Source organism: Bos mutus, chromosome 3 (genome assembly GCF_027580195.1).
Source record: "Bos mutus isolate GX-2022 chromosome 3, NWIPB_WYAK_1.1, whole genome shotgun sequence".
NCBI lineage: Eukaryota > Metazoa > Chordata > Mammalia > Artiodactyla > Bovidae > Bos > Bos mutus.
The window spans coordinates 77924065-77941072 of NC_091619.1; the positions used below are offsets into that span (position 1 = coordinate 77924065).

Consider the following 17008-nt stretch of genomic DNA (forward strand, 5'->3'; position numbering starts at 1 on the left):
CATAACGACTGGAAGCAGTATCGTGTGCATTTGAGAACCACTGACATAGTCCAGGCTCTAAACCCAGCTTTATCTCATGCTAGCCATGAAAGCTGAAAATTCATTCAACCATGTATAGATCACCCCAACCAACATACATCATTTGCCTAACCTACACAGTCCCAAGCAGCAAGGACAAAAATCTTGAAAGAATTGAGTTTTCTCTAAAAGTATCACTTTTTCTAAAAATAGTCATGGTTGTTAACACACACACACACACACACACACACACACACACACAACATTAAGGGGGTTTCCCTGGTAGCTCAGCTGGTAAAGAATCCACCTGCAGTGCAGGAGATCCTGGTTCGATTACTGGGTCAGGAAGTTCCCCTGGAGAAGAGACAGGCTACCCACTCCAATATTCTTGGGCTTTCCTGGTGGCTCAGATGGTAAAGAATCTGCCTACAATGTGGGAGACCTGGGTTCAGTCCCTGGGTTAGGAAGATCCCCTGGAGGAGGGCATGGCAACCCACTCCAGTATTCTTGCCTGGAGAATCCCTATGGACAGAGAAGCCTGGCAGGCTACCTTCTATGGGGTCACAAAGAGTCGGATATGACTTGAGTGACTAAGCACAGCACTGATTTCATTTTGAACTGCTGATTGGGGAATGAACACCATAGTCTTTTAAATATTTAGGGTTTAGAAGTCTGGATCTGACAATATTCAAACTCCCAATCAGATTCTGTAATAACTTTCAGTAAAAAATCAAAATCTGTCAGGAAAGAGTGTGCTCTAATCCCAGTCTTACCGTGTTACAATGTCACGCATAATTTTATTTGCTCACAAAATGTCATGCTTGTTATTTTGAAATAAAACATAGAAAAAAAATGAAATAAGAACTACTTACCCTAAACTGTTGTAGGAAAAAAAATGTTTCCACTCAAATTTTCAAACTCTGCACTATTCTTTTTTATTTCTGTTTCTAAAATCTTGTTGTACAAAATACTCAGAGAACTTAAAAGGAAAATTTGTAGCTGAACTTAAGAGTTAAAATGCCTATTTTCCAAATAAACACAGTCTAGAAAATTATGCAAAAGCCAGCATTTTCTACAGTTCACATTTCCCTTTTTATAATAAGTAAATTAATCCAGCAATAAATAATGCTAAAAATTTTATTAAAAATTCTATTTTCCCATGCTACTTACTCTCAAGCCCTTGCACACCACGTGAATGATTTTGAAGATAAAATGAAGATAAAAGGTCTGCCACTTACTAGCTATGTGTCCCTGCACAAATTCTTAATTCAGTTCTTTACACATAAAATACCTCCAGCCTTGCAGTGTTGTGACAATGTGTAAAGCACCTTGCAGAGAGCTTTTCACATATTACTTGTTCATTAAATAGGAGCTATGGTTGTTATTATTATAATTAGCTGTCATGTTTGCCAATACCTAGTCATTAACTCATTCAACTATTTTCTTCTGAGTTGCCCCATACAAAGTTTTTTCCTGGCTTGCAGAGCATTTTGAGATGTTGGGTAAATGCTATACAATGCTGTTTGTGTTTAAAAGTCTCATCAGACTGTCTTAAGATGTACTTAAAAGAGGAAAAAGAAAGGCATTTATTAAACCACAGCTCAACATTTAGAGAACACTAGTCACGTGATGGCAGCTTATAAAAATTCTGTTTCTGCCTACCAACATTCTGATGATTTATTTGTCCCTGTCAGTTTCTTGAGATTTTACCTGGTTCTTGTTTTCAATCTTTTCAAGGACAGCTAACTTCCAAACAAAGCACAACATTTTGATGGTTTTCCTGTGGTACTTTTCAGCACAAAGACTAATTTTTAGATATTTATGTTTCATATTTAGGTCACCAACTGGCACTTTGGAATCTACAAATAGCTCTAGTGGTCTGGTTACCATGGTCACAGTTTCTCTTTAACATGCTCACACACTCCATCTCACATCTCACATTTAACTGGTCCTGTCAACACACACCCATCTCCCAGCCCTGAAAGGATTCTTTGATCTCTAAGAAGTTAGCTTGTGAGGGACTTAGTGGAAACAGAATGATTCATAACCTATTTGGGATCTCATACCCCTTCAAAATTTTGAGGAAAAACTACTGACATTCTCATCATACACAAACAAAAGTGGACATGCATATAAAACCACATTTCACAGACTTCTTGACAAACTAGGAAGCTATGATTGATTTCAGTGTTTCTCAAACTCTTTTGAATAAGATTTGCAATAAGAAACAGATCTGACATTAATACAGCCCATATCTACATAAACATAAATACCTAAAACAGAAGTTACAGGAAACAATTATTTACACTTAGCATACACAATGGTTTCTGATATTTTCTATCCTATTACATTTTTCTACAAGGTTGCTTGAGATTCACTAAATTGCTTTCTTATGACCCACAACCTGAAGAACAGTGCTCTGGTCTAACATCACTCCATTTTCGATATAAGAAAATAGATCCAAAAAGTTTTGTGCTAGGTCACTAATGAGTTAAGTGACAAAACAAGCAAGAACCTAACCATTCTCACTTCCAACCAAGGCTTTTTCCAAAATAAAGTGGAACAAAATTCTAAATACCGTTGAAGTTTAAAGCATCCTGATACACTTGAGAAACTGAGAGTGTTTCCTTTCCAAATGATGGTAAATATTAACCTAACCTGAGCCTCCAGCTCAGTCTTAATTTTTTCTAAACCATGCCTCTGGCCTAGCATGACAGATAAGCACATTTTTTTTCTTTCCAGAAACCTTTCTCCAGCTACTGAAAACAACACATGAAAGGCCACCATTCTCCTGAGTTCATTTAAAATATTTTAAACAAACACACACATGTTTTATTTGTCCATGAGAGCCTGGCTTACAAATAGCAGTGGGCAGGTCCTCTTTGATTTACCAGGGACATGCAAATCTCCCCTCTCAGGCTATTTAGTTAAAATTTAAACATCAAAACCAGAGATGGATATGTGGACATGAATGATCCAGAGCCTATTAGACCTAAATCTACAAACACCAGCTACCCCGGCTCCTTTTAAAGCCTCAATAAGAGAAAGTGAGATGGTTTAAGAGCCTTCCTTACAAACAGTGTGATAGATTAAAATACCAGCCCCCCTACCCGCATCAGGCTGTGTGTTTTTGATTTGTTCGGTTGGTAGGTTTTTGTTTATTTTTAATATGGAACAAACATCACTGTCTATTACAAGTAAGACTGCACGCCAGAAAGTGTTGCCGAGAACTGGGCTGAAGAAGGCCAAGCAAGCAGTCCTGCGCACGGTAGAGTCAGGAGGATTGGGGCCTGTGCGGGTCTCACTGATCACGCAAACAACTCATCTCGGGCGTTGGGGAGGGTCGGTGGTTTCGAGTAACCCGCCCGGAGTTGCGTGCCACGCATCAGCTGGGCATCCAAGCCCTGTGCCCAGAGGCAAAGTGCTGCGGTGTACTTAAAGCACTCGCTCTTGGAGGAGAGAGTGGAGTGCAAATTGCTGCGCAGAGGCTTGGGGTGAGATCAGCGAACGCCTGCTGCGGGCGGAGGGCGTTGGTGGGGTGGGCCGCGATGCAGCAGGCAAACCCTAAAATTAGCGCTGGGGAGGCTGGGGCTGGCCCAGGTGGCGCGATGATGGCGCGGCGGCTGTTCTGGAGCTTTACCCGGGAGCCTTGCTGCCTGCATACCCTGCACCTTTCTCCTGCACCCAACCGGGAGCAGCACCTACGCAGCACCAAGGACGGGCTTCCTTCCTGGGAACAGGATTGGGGTACGCCCTGTAGCCTCCCGAGCCTTGAGTTCTAGAGCTCCTCCCCCGTTTGCGGAAGAAAATGTAAGGAGCCTCGGAATTCAAAACCTCAGTATGCTCCAGAATCGTTGTTGAGCTTAATATTTGTCTGGCTCACTTTAGAGACCCCGGTCCTTTCCTGAATTTTCCTTTAAATCCGTTCTGTCTTCCCCCATGCCTCAACAGAATTGGGGGATGTAGGGGGAAGGTGCTGGGGGAGGGCCCAGGGATCTAGGGACAGAGGCTAGGGTTGGGGTGGGGGGAGAGTTTGCATCTGAAAATCTCTCTGCAAGATAAACACTTCTGAAGGTCAGTGACAGCTCCCCGTTGGATCCTCCTGAAAAGGTGAATCTTCATTAAAGGATTCTTGGCCCACATTTTTCTTGAGAGCCCAGACTGTAAAAAGTCTGCAGTATTTCAGATATTGCAATTCCAATAATGTATTGAAGACCTATATATTAAGTACTGTGAACACTCTTGAAATAAAAGCATGCTATTATAAGGAAATTTGTGAAATGTAAATATGTGTTTCTCAGCCAGGATTAAATGAAGAATGCAAAAATGTTGTTATATTTAGTAGCACAAAAATGGATAACTGAATGACACAGTATTTGGAAACCAGAAACCAGTTAATTTTAAAAGTCATGTTTATTATATAACTAGACTTTTTAAATAATATATGCACACTAATTTTAAACCAGCCATTTAATATACACTCAGTATGTCCATGGAGTGACCTCTTAACCCTAGCATCTTTTAGCCTTCCCTCTGCAGTCAGCCTCTTACCTTTATTTTCAGAATCTTTCATTCTCTCCCTCCTGCCTCTGCTGCAAAGGAGCAGGAAAGTCCGGCTGATTCTGCAACTCTGACTTTAGATCTGTCATTCAGACAGTCAGCAGTCTCGGGGACAAAGTCCCCCAACGGAGGAGCACCAGGGCTCTGATAATTGCATGCAAGTCAGTGTGTTGGGTTATAATTTTGCTTATACTGAAGCGGAAAGGATGGAGATGAAGGCAGACGTAAACACAAATTCCAAAACATGGCATGGAACTGGATCTGGAGCCTAGGCTTGCCATTCCTTGCAGTAGGTTAGGGCACTGTTTAGTGCCTCCTTCTCTCCAGAGAGATTTGATTCAAATTGAAAGGGGAATGTGTGTGCCATGCACCAAGCTTATCCTCAAATGGAGACCTTCATTTTGGAGGTGGATTAAGAGCCCTGTGCCATTTCTTCTTACATATTCATTCATTCAGCAAACATTTCTTTTACCTTTCTGTGGACCAGGCTCTGTGCCAAGTACTGGGGATAAAACAGTAACAGAACCAGCCCCAGTCTTCAGGCCACTCACCAGCTGTTACAATGCAGCATACAGTGCCATACAATGACCTATATCTGCTGTATGGACCTAGATTATTGAACCCATTTCACCCAGGCGTAAGTTGGTACTCAAGGCTTTAAAGCCACTGGATGGCTGAGACAGAAATGATCTGTGGAAAGCCAGACCCAAGACCCCTCTGTTAGATAGCCAGGAATACTCAAGCAAACCTTTTAATCATCCAGTTCCAGCTTACTTTCAATCATTACATAGCTCCAATTCATCCCTTCATTCATTCACTCAACAAATGGTTATCAGTGCCAGGCACAACTCCACCTGCTAATGACTCAGGAGTGCAGGAAAACAGACCAAGTACCTGCTCTCCTGGCTGTCACATTTGGGTGGGAGGCTTCAGACAGGTCATAAACAAATAAATACAAACATATAATTAATGGCAGTGAATGCTGTGAATAAAACTGAAGCATGATAATAAGGTAAAAGAGGTGCTTTTTAGATAGCGTGGCCAGGGGAGGTGCCACTTAGCATACTTTTGTGGGAAATGGATCAGAGTTAACACAGTCCCTTCCAAAAGTCTTCACTCAGAAATTGTTTTAAAAGTTCTGAACTCTCACAACCTCCTTAGCTCCAAGTGCACTCACTAATGGGCAGTATTTATTCCCCATTATACAGATTGGTAAACTGATATTCAGAAAGATTAACTGACCCAATCCAGGCCCTCACTAAGTTGGAAGAACAACAAAAAGAAAGACACCCTTTGCCATACAGCAGAAACTAACACATCTTTGTATATCAACTATAGTCCAATAAAAAATTATTAAAAAAAATAAACCAACCCATTGCTTTCATCCCCAGTACAATACTGACATGGAAGTTTTGCTGGAGGGAGGAGAGGTAAGAAGGTGAAGGCCTATCTCTACCACTATTACCTGAGTTGTGTAGGGCAGGTGATTTAACCTCTCTGTCATCAGTTTACTCATCTGTAAAGTGGGGCTAATCATTCCAGCCCTGTGTATATTCCAGGCTGTTCAGGAGATCAAAAGAGAGAATAGACATGCCACTTTGTAAACCAAGTTCTATATAAATATAAAGTATAATTATCAACATACTTGGGCACATTAAGAGAACTAATTGCTAGTATTTACCTGCTCATTACTGCAGCCCAAGTTAAACACAGCTATGGAGCAAAAGCTTGTCATGGCCACTAGGGGTCCTGGAGTTGACTGCTGCTGCTGCTGCTGCTGCTAAGTCGCGTTAGTCGTGTCCGACTCTGTGTGACCCCATAGATGGCAGCCCACCAGGCTCACCCATCCCTGGGATTCTCCAGGCAAGAATTCTGGAGTGGGTTGCCATTTCCTTCTCCAATGCATGAAAGTGAAAGTGAAGTCACTCTGTCGTGTCTGACCCTCAGCGACCCCATGGACTGCAGCCTACCAGGCTCCTCCGTCCATGGGATTTTTCAGGCAACAGTACTGGAGCGGGGTGCCATTGCCTTCTCCAAGAGTTGACTGCTAGCCGCCACAATTTAAAGACTCCTCCAAAGTGTGGGGTAATTTTATTTTTTTTTCCCATCCTTCCTTGACAGCGCATAATAACTTTATGCTCATCTTTGAAAAAAAGGCCAATGAGAAAAATCTGCCTTCACTGGAATTCCTCACTGCCCACCAAATGGGCCAGGCTGGCCCATAAATCACCTCAAAGAAACAGGCATCTCCATCTCCAAGGACCAAGGCCAGGGCAGCCAAAAAGTGCCCAGTTCAGAGCTCCTTTAGGGGCAGATAGGGTGAAGAAGGAGGTGCTAAGAGCCACCATCCAGGTACTCTTTCATCCAATAATATTCATTATGCCAGACACTGCTCTGAACACAAAGAATAACACAGTGTTGAACAGAACATTCTGTTCTTAAAGAGCCTGTGGTCTCAGAACAAGAGCTTTCCACAAGGCTTGCTGATTTACTCCATTAGGCCAAGGCTTGGGGTTGAATAGGACAGCAGAAGAGGCCGGGTCCAAACACAAGCTCTGCCATTTCCTGGCTCCTGAGGTAGCTGGGATACGTTCCTGCGCCTCTCTCAGTCTCTATTGCCTGATCTGTAAGATGCAGACAATAAGGCACCTACTTCCTAGGGCAGGATGAGGCTCAAGTGTGCCTCTTTCTTCCATTTCCTTCCTTTTATTTTTATTATTATTTTTTTTTTTTAAGAAAAACGCTGTTATCAGTTCGGACGTAGGCAGCAACCCAGGACTGGGGGGTTGAGACCCTCCTCCTCTCAAGGGAGCACAAAAAAAAAAAGAAAAAAGAAAAAAAAAAAGCCCCTCCCCTACAGAACCCACAACGAGAATCCTCAGCCTCGTAAAATGCAAAAATGTCTAAGAATATTTATATATGTACCATTTTTTATAAATAAAGCTGGTCACTCAAGTAAGTCAGTGCATGTCAAGTACACAGCACAAAACTATGACGCATAAAGGGAGGGCTCCATAAATGCTGTTAAGACTAGTATTATCACCTACTGATCTGGATCAAGCATACCCCTCAGCACCTCAGTTTCCTCTTAAAATGAAGAAAATGATAAACAGCTAATATGGCTATTGTGAGAATTACATATCAGGAAAACTATATAGCCCTGGCATACAGGATCAGCTCAAGCCCTGCCAGGCTCACTTCAGGCCCCTTTTAATCAAGCAGGTTTTCCAAGAAAAAAAAAAACTAAAGCTGGGAGGATTGAGGAAGAGGGAGAGGGGCTGGGATTCATATTAACAAGGAAACAATTTTCTTCCCAAGAGTGTGGTCTTTTCTAGGGTTACATGCATTTTACTCAACACTGTATTTTGAAAAGTTTCAAAATACAAAAAGTTGAAAGAATTGCATGGCAAACATTTTCAAGTATATTTACTAAATTTGCTTTATCACATATATGCTTATCTTTCTATTCATCCTTACTTGATTTTTTAAATTAAGTCAAAAGAGATCTGGTCTTCTTCAGATAAAACAAGTCTTTATTTTCCCTCATGATACAGATTTTACAGAAGCATTAGACTGTTTGATTCTGTGGCCATTCTAAGCAGTGTTTGGTAATTCTCAGAAGTCTTATCTGGCCTGCAGTAAACAAGGATGTGGCCACATCAAGGCCACACACAGTTGAGGAACAAGGATGAACTCAAGTCTTGGAGCTTTCCAGAACAAGGCAGTGTCTCTGGCAGATCCTACGCTCCTATTAAACTGGTACCAACAACCATTAATGGAAATGACGCTCCATCTCAATAACCAAGTTTAGGGAAAGCGTCAGGCAGGCTCCACTGGCCACAAGTCCCTTCACAGCTCTGCCCAGTCCTTGTCTTCTCAGATGCCACTTCTGAGTCATTAGACTGGTGAGTCATCCCCAGGGAGGGAGGCCATCTTGAGAGCAAAACCAAAAAGAATTTTCAAGAACAATGAGTGACACCCTGAATTGAAAGAGAATAAGGCTTTTCATTGTCCTAGCAAAATAACAATGAAAAAAAAAAAACATGCTGCTGTTAACACTGTGGGTTCAACTGCCCAGCTGTAAATTGTACTGAGAAGAAAAACTCAGCAAAAAAAGCTTTCACATTCCCTTGGAAATCTGAGAGCAAAAGAGACTTGGAGGCTATGTCTCAAATTAGGCAAACCTAATGATCTTTCAGTAACTTGCCTGGACCTCTTCTGGCTTAGTCATTCATTTCCCAAACATGGCAGGGTAGGGTGACAGGAGGGTGACTTCACCTGCACCACCACATTTTGTCCTCCCCCAGCCAAGCCTCTGTTTGGTTTGCTCAGCCACGAGAGAGATGTCTAGAGTGAGAAAACTGCTGCCTGGGAGTGGGTTTGTGATTAGGGGCACCGCAGAGGAAGGCAGCATGACTATAAGAAAAGCTGGGTGGGCTCTGATGAAGCCAAGCCACAAGGCAAGGGGAAGAGAATTCACACATGCAGTGCCTACTGTGTGCCAAGCACTCTTCTCATCAGCAGCACCATACATTTGAAGAGAACTTATTTGCCAAGCATGGCCTTTAAAGCAAGGACTTTCACAGCACACTGCCTAGGTTTGAATCCAAGCTTACTAGTTGTGTAACTTTGAATACGTTACTTACCCTTTTTGTGCTGCAGTTTTCTCATTCATAAAATAGACTGTAAAACAGGGTTATTGTAAGAACTAAACAAAATTAAAATATTCACATGTTTAGGACAAGAGCTGGCACACAATAAGCTGTGCAGCATGCATGTTAACACTTGCTGGTCCATCTCTATTTTGTAATTTTTTTTTCTGGACATGCCGCAAGACGTGCAGGATCTTTGTTCCCAGACCAGGAATTGAACCTGTGCCTCCTGCAGTGGAAGCAAGGAGCCTTAACCACTGGACCACCAGGGAAGTCCCAGCCCATCTTTTTCAGATGAGAAAACTGAGGCAGAAAGAAGAAAGGAGACTTGCTGAAGGACACACAGCTACATGGTGGCAGAACCTGGATACTGCCTGTCATTGACTTCTCACAAACCCTGGGAGGGAAGTGACATCCTCTTCCTTCTATCAGTGAGAGCCTGGAAGGCAGACAGCTTAGTAACCTGCTCATCACACAAGCTGGCAAATAGGAGAGTTAAGATTGAAAATCCCACATTCGCTGTCTTTAAAGCCTTTGCACATCCCACTAGGCTGTTCTCAAGCATTAGCGTACATCAGAATGACTGCTGGGGTTGGTTAAGCATAGGCCGCTGGGACCTACCTCCAGAGTTTCTGATTGGGTAGCTCTGTGGTGGGGGGCCAGGGATTGGCATTTCTGACAAGTTCTGGAGAGACTGTTGCTGCTAGTCTGGAGCCTGCATTGCCTACAATCAGGCACCTGTATGCAGAACAGAGAGTAGAAGGGATGGGGCCCAAAGGTTATGGGTCCCACCCCAGCAAAGGCTTGGTTACTCTCCTGGGCCTAGCAAACATACTTTGCATTTACATGGTCCTTTGATAGTTATGATCTCATCTGATCTTTCCAACATCCCTACGTAGTGATCATTATCCCCATTCATTGTGATTTGTTTGTAGGGACATATGGTTAAGAAAATGGCAGTGAGAGCATAAACCACAGGTCACCTGACAAGTGTTCTGTTCTTCCCTCCAAGTAACTGGTCCTGGAAACACTACCTGCTGATGGAGACTGACTCCAGTTCCAACTTGTGACTTTACAAAGAATAACTTCAATTCAGGCAAGGGCACTTCGGCCCACCACAGTTTGTGGGAGGTAATTTCTGGTGGGAAGAGCATAAGACCCATTTTCTACCATCATTTCAAGGACTAGGAAAGTCTACTGCTCACAAAATACTTCCACCAACTATTTGCTCCCTGCTTGATAACCTAAAAGCTTTGATATTTGACTAAAATGTGATTCTCTATAAAAGATGAAAGCAATTTGGGGGGTTAATTTCTACTGGAGCACAGCTTGCATGGTTAGTATAGTTTTTAAAGTTGCTTGGACATATAAGCCAATAACTCATTAGTATCTAGAATATTTCAAGAACTCCTATAAGTAGATAAGAAAAAAACAAACCCCCAAGAAAAAAATGGGAAAAGACATAAACAGGCATTCACACATGTCTTAGTCACATATGGCCAATATTCATATGAAAAAATCCTCAGCTTCATTATTTGTCAATATAATGACTTTGTCAAATTCAATATAAAACAACCAGGCAGTACCACTTCATACCCATCAAAAAGGCAGACATCACTGAGTGTTAGCAAGGAAGTAAGGAATCGATATATATATATATCCTAGAGGATTCAATTATTACTTATCCATTCATGTATTGTTACCCAATAAATAAATAAACATATTTACATTCATCTTCTACATTCAGGATACAATGTTAAGCTGAAAAGATGCCAGGGATTCACAGAAGCTATGCTACTTCTCACCTGTAATCTCCTGGTGGAAAAAAAGGGGGTAAGGGGAGAGAAGGATACTGACATGGAAGGCCTTCCAGTTGGCCCAGAAGGGACTGCTGCCCCTAAGGAGCTTCCAGTCATGTTTCACCCCACCACCCACTGAACTTCCCATATTTGGGGTGTGATCATATGGTTGAATATCTGGACTAAAATTAATAAAAATAACCACCACCTGTGAGCTACTATGTACCAAGCACTTTATATACATTAACCCATTTAATCATCACAGTAACCTAAGACAGGAATATCATTCCTACCTTACATATGATAGATAAATGAGCTTTAGAAAGATTCAGCACCCGGCCCAAGATCACACCATTTATTAGTGTGCCACTCATCAGTGGCAGCTTTAAATCACAGTCTGTCTGGCACCAAACCATATGATTATAGATGCCCTAAGTGATGTTGACATCATCATGAGAAATTCAGGCCACCTTTAAGGAAAATTTAATAAAATTTGGATATGGATTTCACTCATTGCATAATATTCATTCATTTTACTTCTTCCTTCTATGAGTATAGATATTGGAACATGTTTATTTTGTCTGACGTGGAAGAAAGGAAGCTGTGTGGATAACCAGGCCTAAAACGGCCACACACCAGTCCTATGAACTTCTGCAAGTTACCCAGTCTCTTGCTTCACTTTCCTCATCTCTAAAATGGGGGAAATAAATACCATCCATCCTCCTTCTTTCCAAGGTTTGTTAACATCTAAACAAGATCTCATAGTTGAGCTATTCTGTAAACTGTAAAGTATCATATAAGACATTTTAATGGCCTCATCTCCAGGTTGGGGTGGGGGGAAATAGGGAAATACAGTGATCAGCCAAGATCCTACTGAAGAAGAGAGGTGTGGCATGGCAGTGGGCCCTGGGAATCCACGGGTGAAGTCTAGGGTGGGAACAGAGAAGAGGAGAGGGTGGCTGTGTACACAGTATACACCTGGGTTTAAAAACTGTAAAACTAGAAAACTTATCCTCACCCAATTCACTGCAGTGGGAATATCGGTTTATTCCTCTTTTGTAAAACATTCACACAACACCCGGAGTAACATTATGCATGTAAGTATCACTAAAGCAATACTTGTTGCAATTCCCAATCTATTCAACTACTCAGGCAAGCTAAAAAAAAGGGGGGGGGGGTCAGCTTTCAGACCTACTAAGTTTCAGCAACCGTTTGATACAAGGGGAAAGGAATTTAATTGGCATACTGACTAAAAGTAAGAATACATCCTTTGAAAGCTCGCAAGATGACAATGCCAAGCCACAGAGTCTCCCTAACTTGAAAAGCTTGTTTCTAACACAATAAATAAATATTTGAAAATTGTTTTTGCCCTTTGTCAAATTTCTCTTTAGAATGCTTACTATGTGCCCGCACTTTACAATTATTAACTCATTAATTCATTTAATCTTCCAAACAACCCTGGGGTGGAGTGACAGGGCCCTGGTGCAGCCTGCCTCTGGCCCTGGTCGGCCATTTTAGAGCTCAAGGCATGTTAGCCTCGGAAGAAGAATGCTCACATGATGGAAACAGATGAAAAGGACAAGACAGGACACACACACACACAAGCAAACAGGTATCTTAAAAGTACCAAATCCTGACTTAGCTTGGTGGGAGATGCAAAGATGAAGCGGATGAGAACTTGCCTACATGGAACCTATAACAGCAGATGAACAGTGACGAATGCCCTATGGATGACAAAATTCCAAAAGAGAGGCTACAGGTGGCATGAACCCCAGGAAAGGCTTCCCAGAGGAGATGGCATTTGTGCTAGTCCTGAGGGATGGGTAGGAATTGGCCAGGCTGAGAGACCAACGCATGGCCACTGCAGATAGAGAGAACGCAGTGAGCCAGCATATCGGATCAGGCCCCTGTGCTCAGAACATGCCGGCAACGTGCAGTGCCTTCCCAGCTCACTTGGAATAAAATCCCAACTCCTTGTCACATCCTACTCAGACCCTGAGCAGGCCCTGTCTCCCTTACTTTCCCCTTGCTAAGCTCAGGCACTGGGATGCTTTCCACCTGTTATTGCCTCTGGCAGGATGCTCTAACCCTGGCTCCATGCTGGAGTAACTCCGGATCAGTCTTCAGGCTCCACTGCAATGGCACCGCCTCAGAGACCCTCCCTGGCCACCTTCCATGTAAGCCAGGGCCCCTCTACCTTTTTGCCTTTCCCAGCAGATGATCTGATTCCTGCCAAGTACACACGGCAATTTGTAATGGGGATTTTTACCGGTCTGACGTGTGTAATGTCGGTTCCCCCTCTGGAAGTAGTTCCATGAACTGCGGCCTTGTCTATTTGGTTCTCTCCTGGCCCTGACACACTGGGGAGCTCAATAAACATTTTGGAATGAATGAAAGCAGTAAGTCAGGGATTGAATACATGTGAGTGAAGGCCTAGTTGAGGACAAGGTAGAATGTGTTTGGGAAATAGGTAATCGTTACTAGAGTGTACATGATAACAGGTTGGAAAGGGGGTGGGTCCAGATAGGGAGGACCTCAAACGCAGACCTGGATCGGATTAATTCCCCCAAAGGGTACTGCATTGCAGGTGCGGGCCAGGTGTTCGGGGGTGGGGGATACAAACTGTTTCTCCGAGGCACCCCGGATTCTCTCTGCTCAGAGCCAAACGGACACACAGGGACTTCTTCGGGAAATAAACAAGCGGCAACCACCTGAGCCAAGGGGAGATGCTCAGGGGTGGAGGGGGATGGAGGGGCGTGAAGAGAACTGTCTTTGAGCGACCCCGGGGGAGCTCCGGTACTGGTCTAGTCCCTGCGGCCAAGGGTCAGGGTGGAGGGTCGCCCAGGCAGGGCCAGACATCCAGGCGGCGTCGCCCCCGCCCGTGGGCCCCAGGGAGTTCAGGGGGGTGAGTTGGGGGCCGAGAACCCAGCGGGAGATGCCACCTACGGCCTTCGGGGCCACCGCAGCCCCCCAGCAGTCGAAGGCCGGCGCCCGCGGCGCGCAGTAACAGGTCCCGCGGCCGCGCCCACACTCACCCTGCGCAGCCTTGGAAGCCGAGCGCGTCCGCCAGAGCCGCCGGGTCGCCTTCCACGGCCGCAGCGAAGAAAACAGCCTCCGGCTCTTCTTGCCGCTCTTCTCAGTTGCTCCCATCTGTGCGCCCGCACCCCTCCCCCGCCGCCCGCCCGCCGCCCGCCGCCCGCCGCCGCCCGAGGGTCGCCTCCCGCTTCCCCGGCTGCCGCGCGTCTGCCAGGTGCCCGGCCGTCGCGGGGGAGGACGCGGCCTGGGGGGGGAGGAGCTTGCGGTCGGGTTGGGGAAGGGGGCGGGGGATGGGGTGGGGGGGGCACCGCGCTAGCGCCGAGCTTGAGGGCGCTGTCGGCCGAGGCGGGGGCGCTGCCGGGATGCGCCAGCCCGGGGGAAGCGCTCAGCAGCTCACGGCTCAATGCTTGTCATTCGTCCTTGATTCCGGAGGTGTCGACAGATTGCCCGACTACAGCTCGGCATCATTAATTAACACAAAAACCCCTGGAATATGCGCTGATTTTTATCCCCAGATTACAAATGAGAAGATTGAAGCTCCGAAAGGTCAGGTAATTGACCGGGAGATCACAGTCTCTAAACCATACAGATTCCTAAGTCCTCGGCTCTAACTGCATTTGTTCATTCCTTTCTACTTCCTCAGGATGATTCCACGTTATGTTCGAATTTTTTTTTTAAGTGTGATAGATATTCCTGTTTTCTTCATATAACAGATTAAGAATCACCTGTTTTTCTCTCTCTTTTTTAAGAACCTAGTCTATGTCCAGGGACTTTTACACACATGCCATTAAACCTCATAGTACCGCTGTGGGTAGGAAGCATTTACCCATTTGCCAGATGAGGAAACTGAAATGTCAGAGCTGAGGTCGCCCAGCCTTCTCACCACTTTGTCTCTGGAGTGATTTTGCTTGCAGTTGGGGGAGTCCAAGAGAAGAAGAGCAAAACCAAGATTACTTAACAGGGCCTGGCTGCAATAGTAATAGCTCATGTGTATAGAATGCCTTTCATGTGTCGGGTTTTGCATACTTTATTTAACTCTCCCAATGATACTCATGGCAGAGAAATTATTAATATCTATGCTTAACAGAGGGCTTCCCAGGTGGAGCTAGTGGTAAAGAATCCACCTGCCAGTGCTGGAGAAACAAGAGTCAGTGTTTGGTCCCTGGGTGGGGAAGATCCTCTGGAGTAGGGAATGGCAACCTATACCAGTATTCTTGCCTCAAAAATTCCATGGGCAGAGGATCCTGGCAGGCTACAGTCCCTGGGGTGGCAAACAACTGGACAGGACCGAGCACATATATCCATATATACACTTAACAGATGGGGGAAACTGAGCATCAGAGAGGTCAGGTTACATATATAAAGCCTTAATAAAGTTTCTATGTTAGGCTGAATCATGCCATTTTTGTAGGTTCAAACAAAAAGCTCAATTTATTATAGGATAGTTTCACCAAATGATCAAAATTTAAATAACCAAAGGAGGCAACTGATAACTCAATGCATCTAGATGATACACTGAGAAACATATATATATATATATATATATATATATATATATATATATATATGTTTCAGGACTTCCCTGGTGGCCACCTTCCATCCCTGAGTTGGGAAGATTCCCCTGGAGAAGGGTTTGGCAACCTACTCCAGTATTATTGCCTGGAGAATTCCATGGACAAAGGGGCCTAATGGGCTACAGTCCATGGGGATTGCAAAGAGTAAGACACAACTAAGCAACTAACGCTTTCATTTTTTTCATATATGTTTAAGAGTCTTTGTCAGTGATAAACTGTTGAAGTTGATTTTATATTGGTAAGAAAATATCCAAGTTTTAGAAGATACATACTAAGATATTTAGGAGTAAATAGTCATGATACATTTAATTTTCCTTCAAGTGCTTTACCAAAGAAGTTTCATATATATGTTTGCGGAGAGGGGAGAAGCAAATGATAAGGCAAATACAGGAAAATCATAATAATACATGAATCTGTATAAAGAGTATATTGGTGTGCTTTGTACTATTCTTTATTCTTGCAACTTTTCTGTAAGATTTCGATTTATTCCCAGGTGAAAGGGTAAAACAACCTTTGTTGCATAGAAAAAGAAAATAAAGTGGGAAGACTCACTGTACCTGATATTAAGGCCTACTATAAGGCTATATTTATCAAAACAATGTGGTCTTGCCAGAGGGATAGATGCATAGATCAGTAAATAACTCGAAAAACAGGCCTATACATGTATACCCAACAGATTTTTGACAAGGATGCAAAAGCAGTGCAATGGAGGACAAACAGCTGTTTCAACAAATAAGGCTGAAGCAAATGGACATGCGTTGGCAAAAAAAAAAAAAATTACCTTGACGTAACCTCACACCTTATATGAAAGTCTAGAAAATGGATTATAGACTTAAATGTAGAATTATAAAACTTCTAGGGACAAATAAGAGTAAATCATCTGTGATCTGGAATACAACAGAGAGGTATCACCAAATGCATGATCCATACAAGAAAAGGCTGATAAATTGGACTCTATAAAAATTAAATACTTTTGCTCTGTGAAAGACCCTTTTAAGAGGATGAAAATACAAGCTACAAAATGGACAAAAAATCCTTATCCAACAAAGGACTAGTATTTATAATATATAAAGAATCTCAAAACTCAGCATTAAAAAATCCAATTAGAAAACGTGCAAAGGGACTTACTTTCCTCATAGTTCAGAGGTTAACAATCCACCTGCCAAAGCAGGGGACACAGGTTTAATACTTGGTCCAGGAAGATCCCGCATGTCACGGGGCAACAAAGTCCATGTTCCATAACTACTGAACTTGCACTCTAGAGCCCATGCTCTGCAACAGGAGAAGCCACCACAATGAGAAGCCTGCATACCACATTGAAAAATACCCCTGCTGGCTACAACTATGGAAAGCCCGTGCAACAGTGAAG

General features: G+C 43.6%; 1 protein-coding gene across 1 annotated transcript in view; it reads right to left on the reverse strand.

The window, feature by feature from the left end:
• The window catches only part of DNAJC6 (DnaJ heat shock protein family (Hsp40) member C6), a 179792-nt gene extending 165611 nt beyond the window's left edge, over window positions 1-14181 (reverse strand). Inside the window, exon 1 of the mRNA XM_070364604.1 lies at window positions 14065-14181. Within this exon, the coding sequence (XP_070220705.1) occupies window positions 14065-14179 (115 nt within the window). The 5' untranslated portion in view covers window positions 14180-14181. The remainder of the gene's footprint in view (window positions 1-14064) is intronic.
• Between the last annotated feature and the right edge of the window lie 2827 nt (window positions 14182-17008).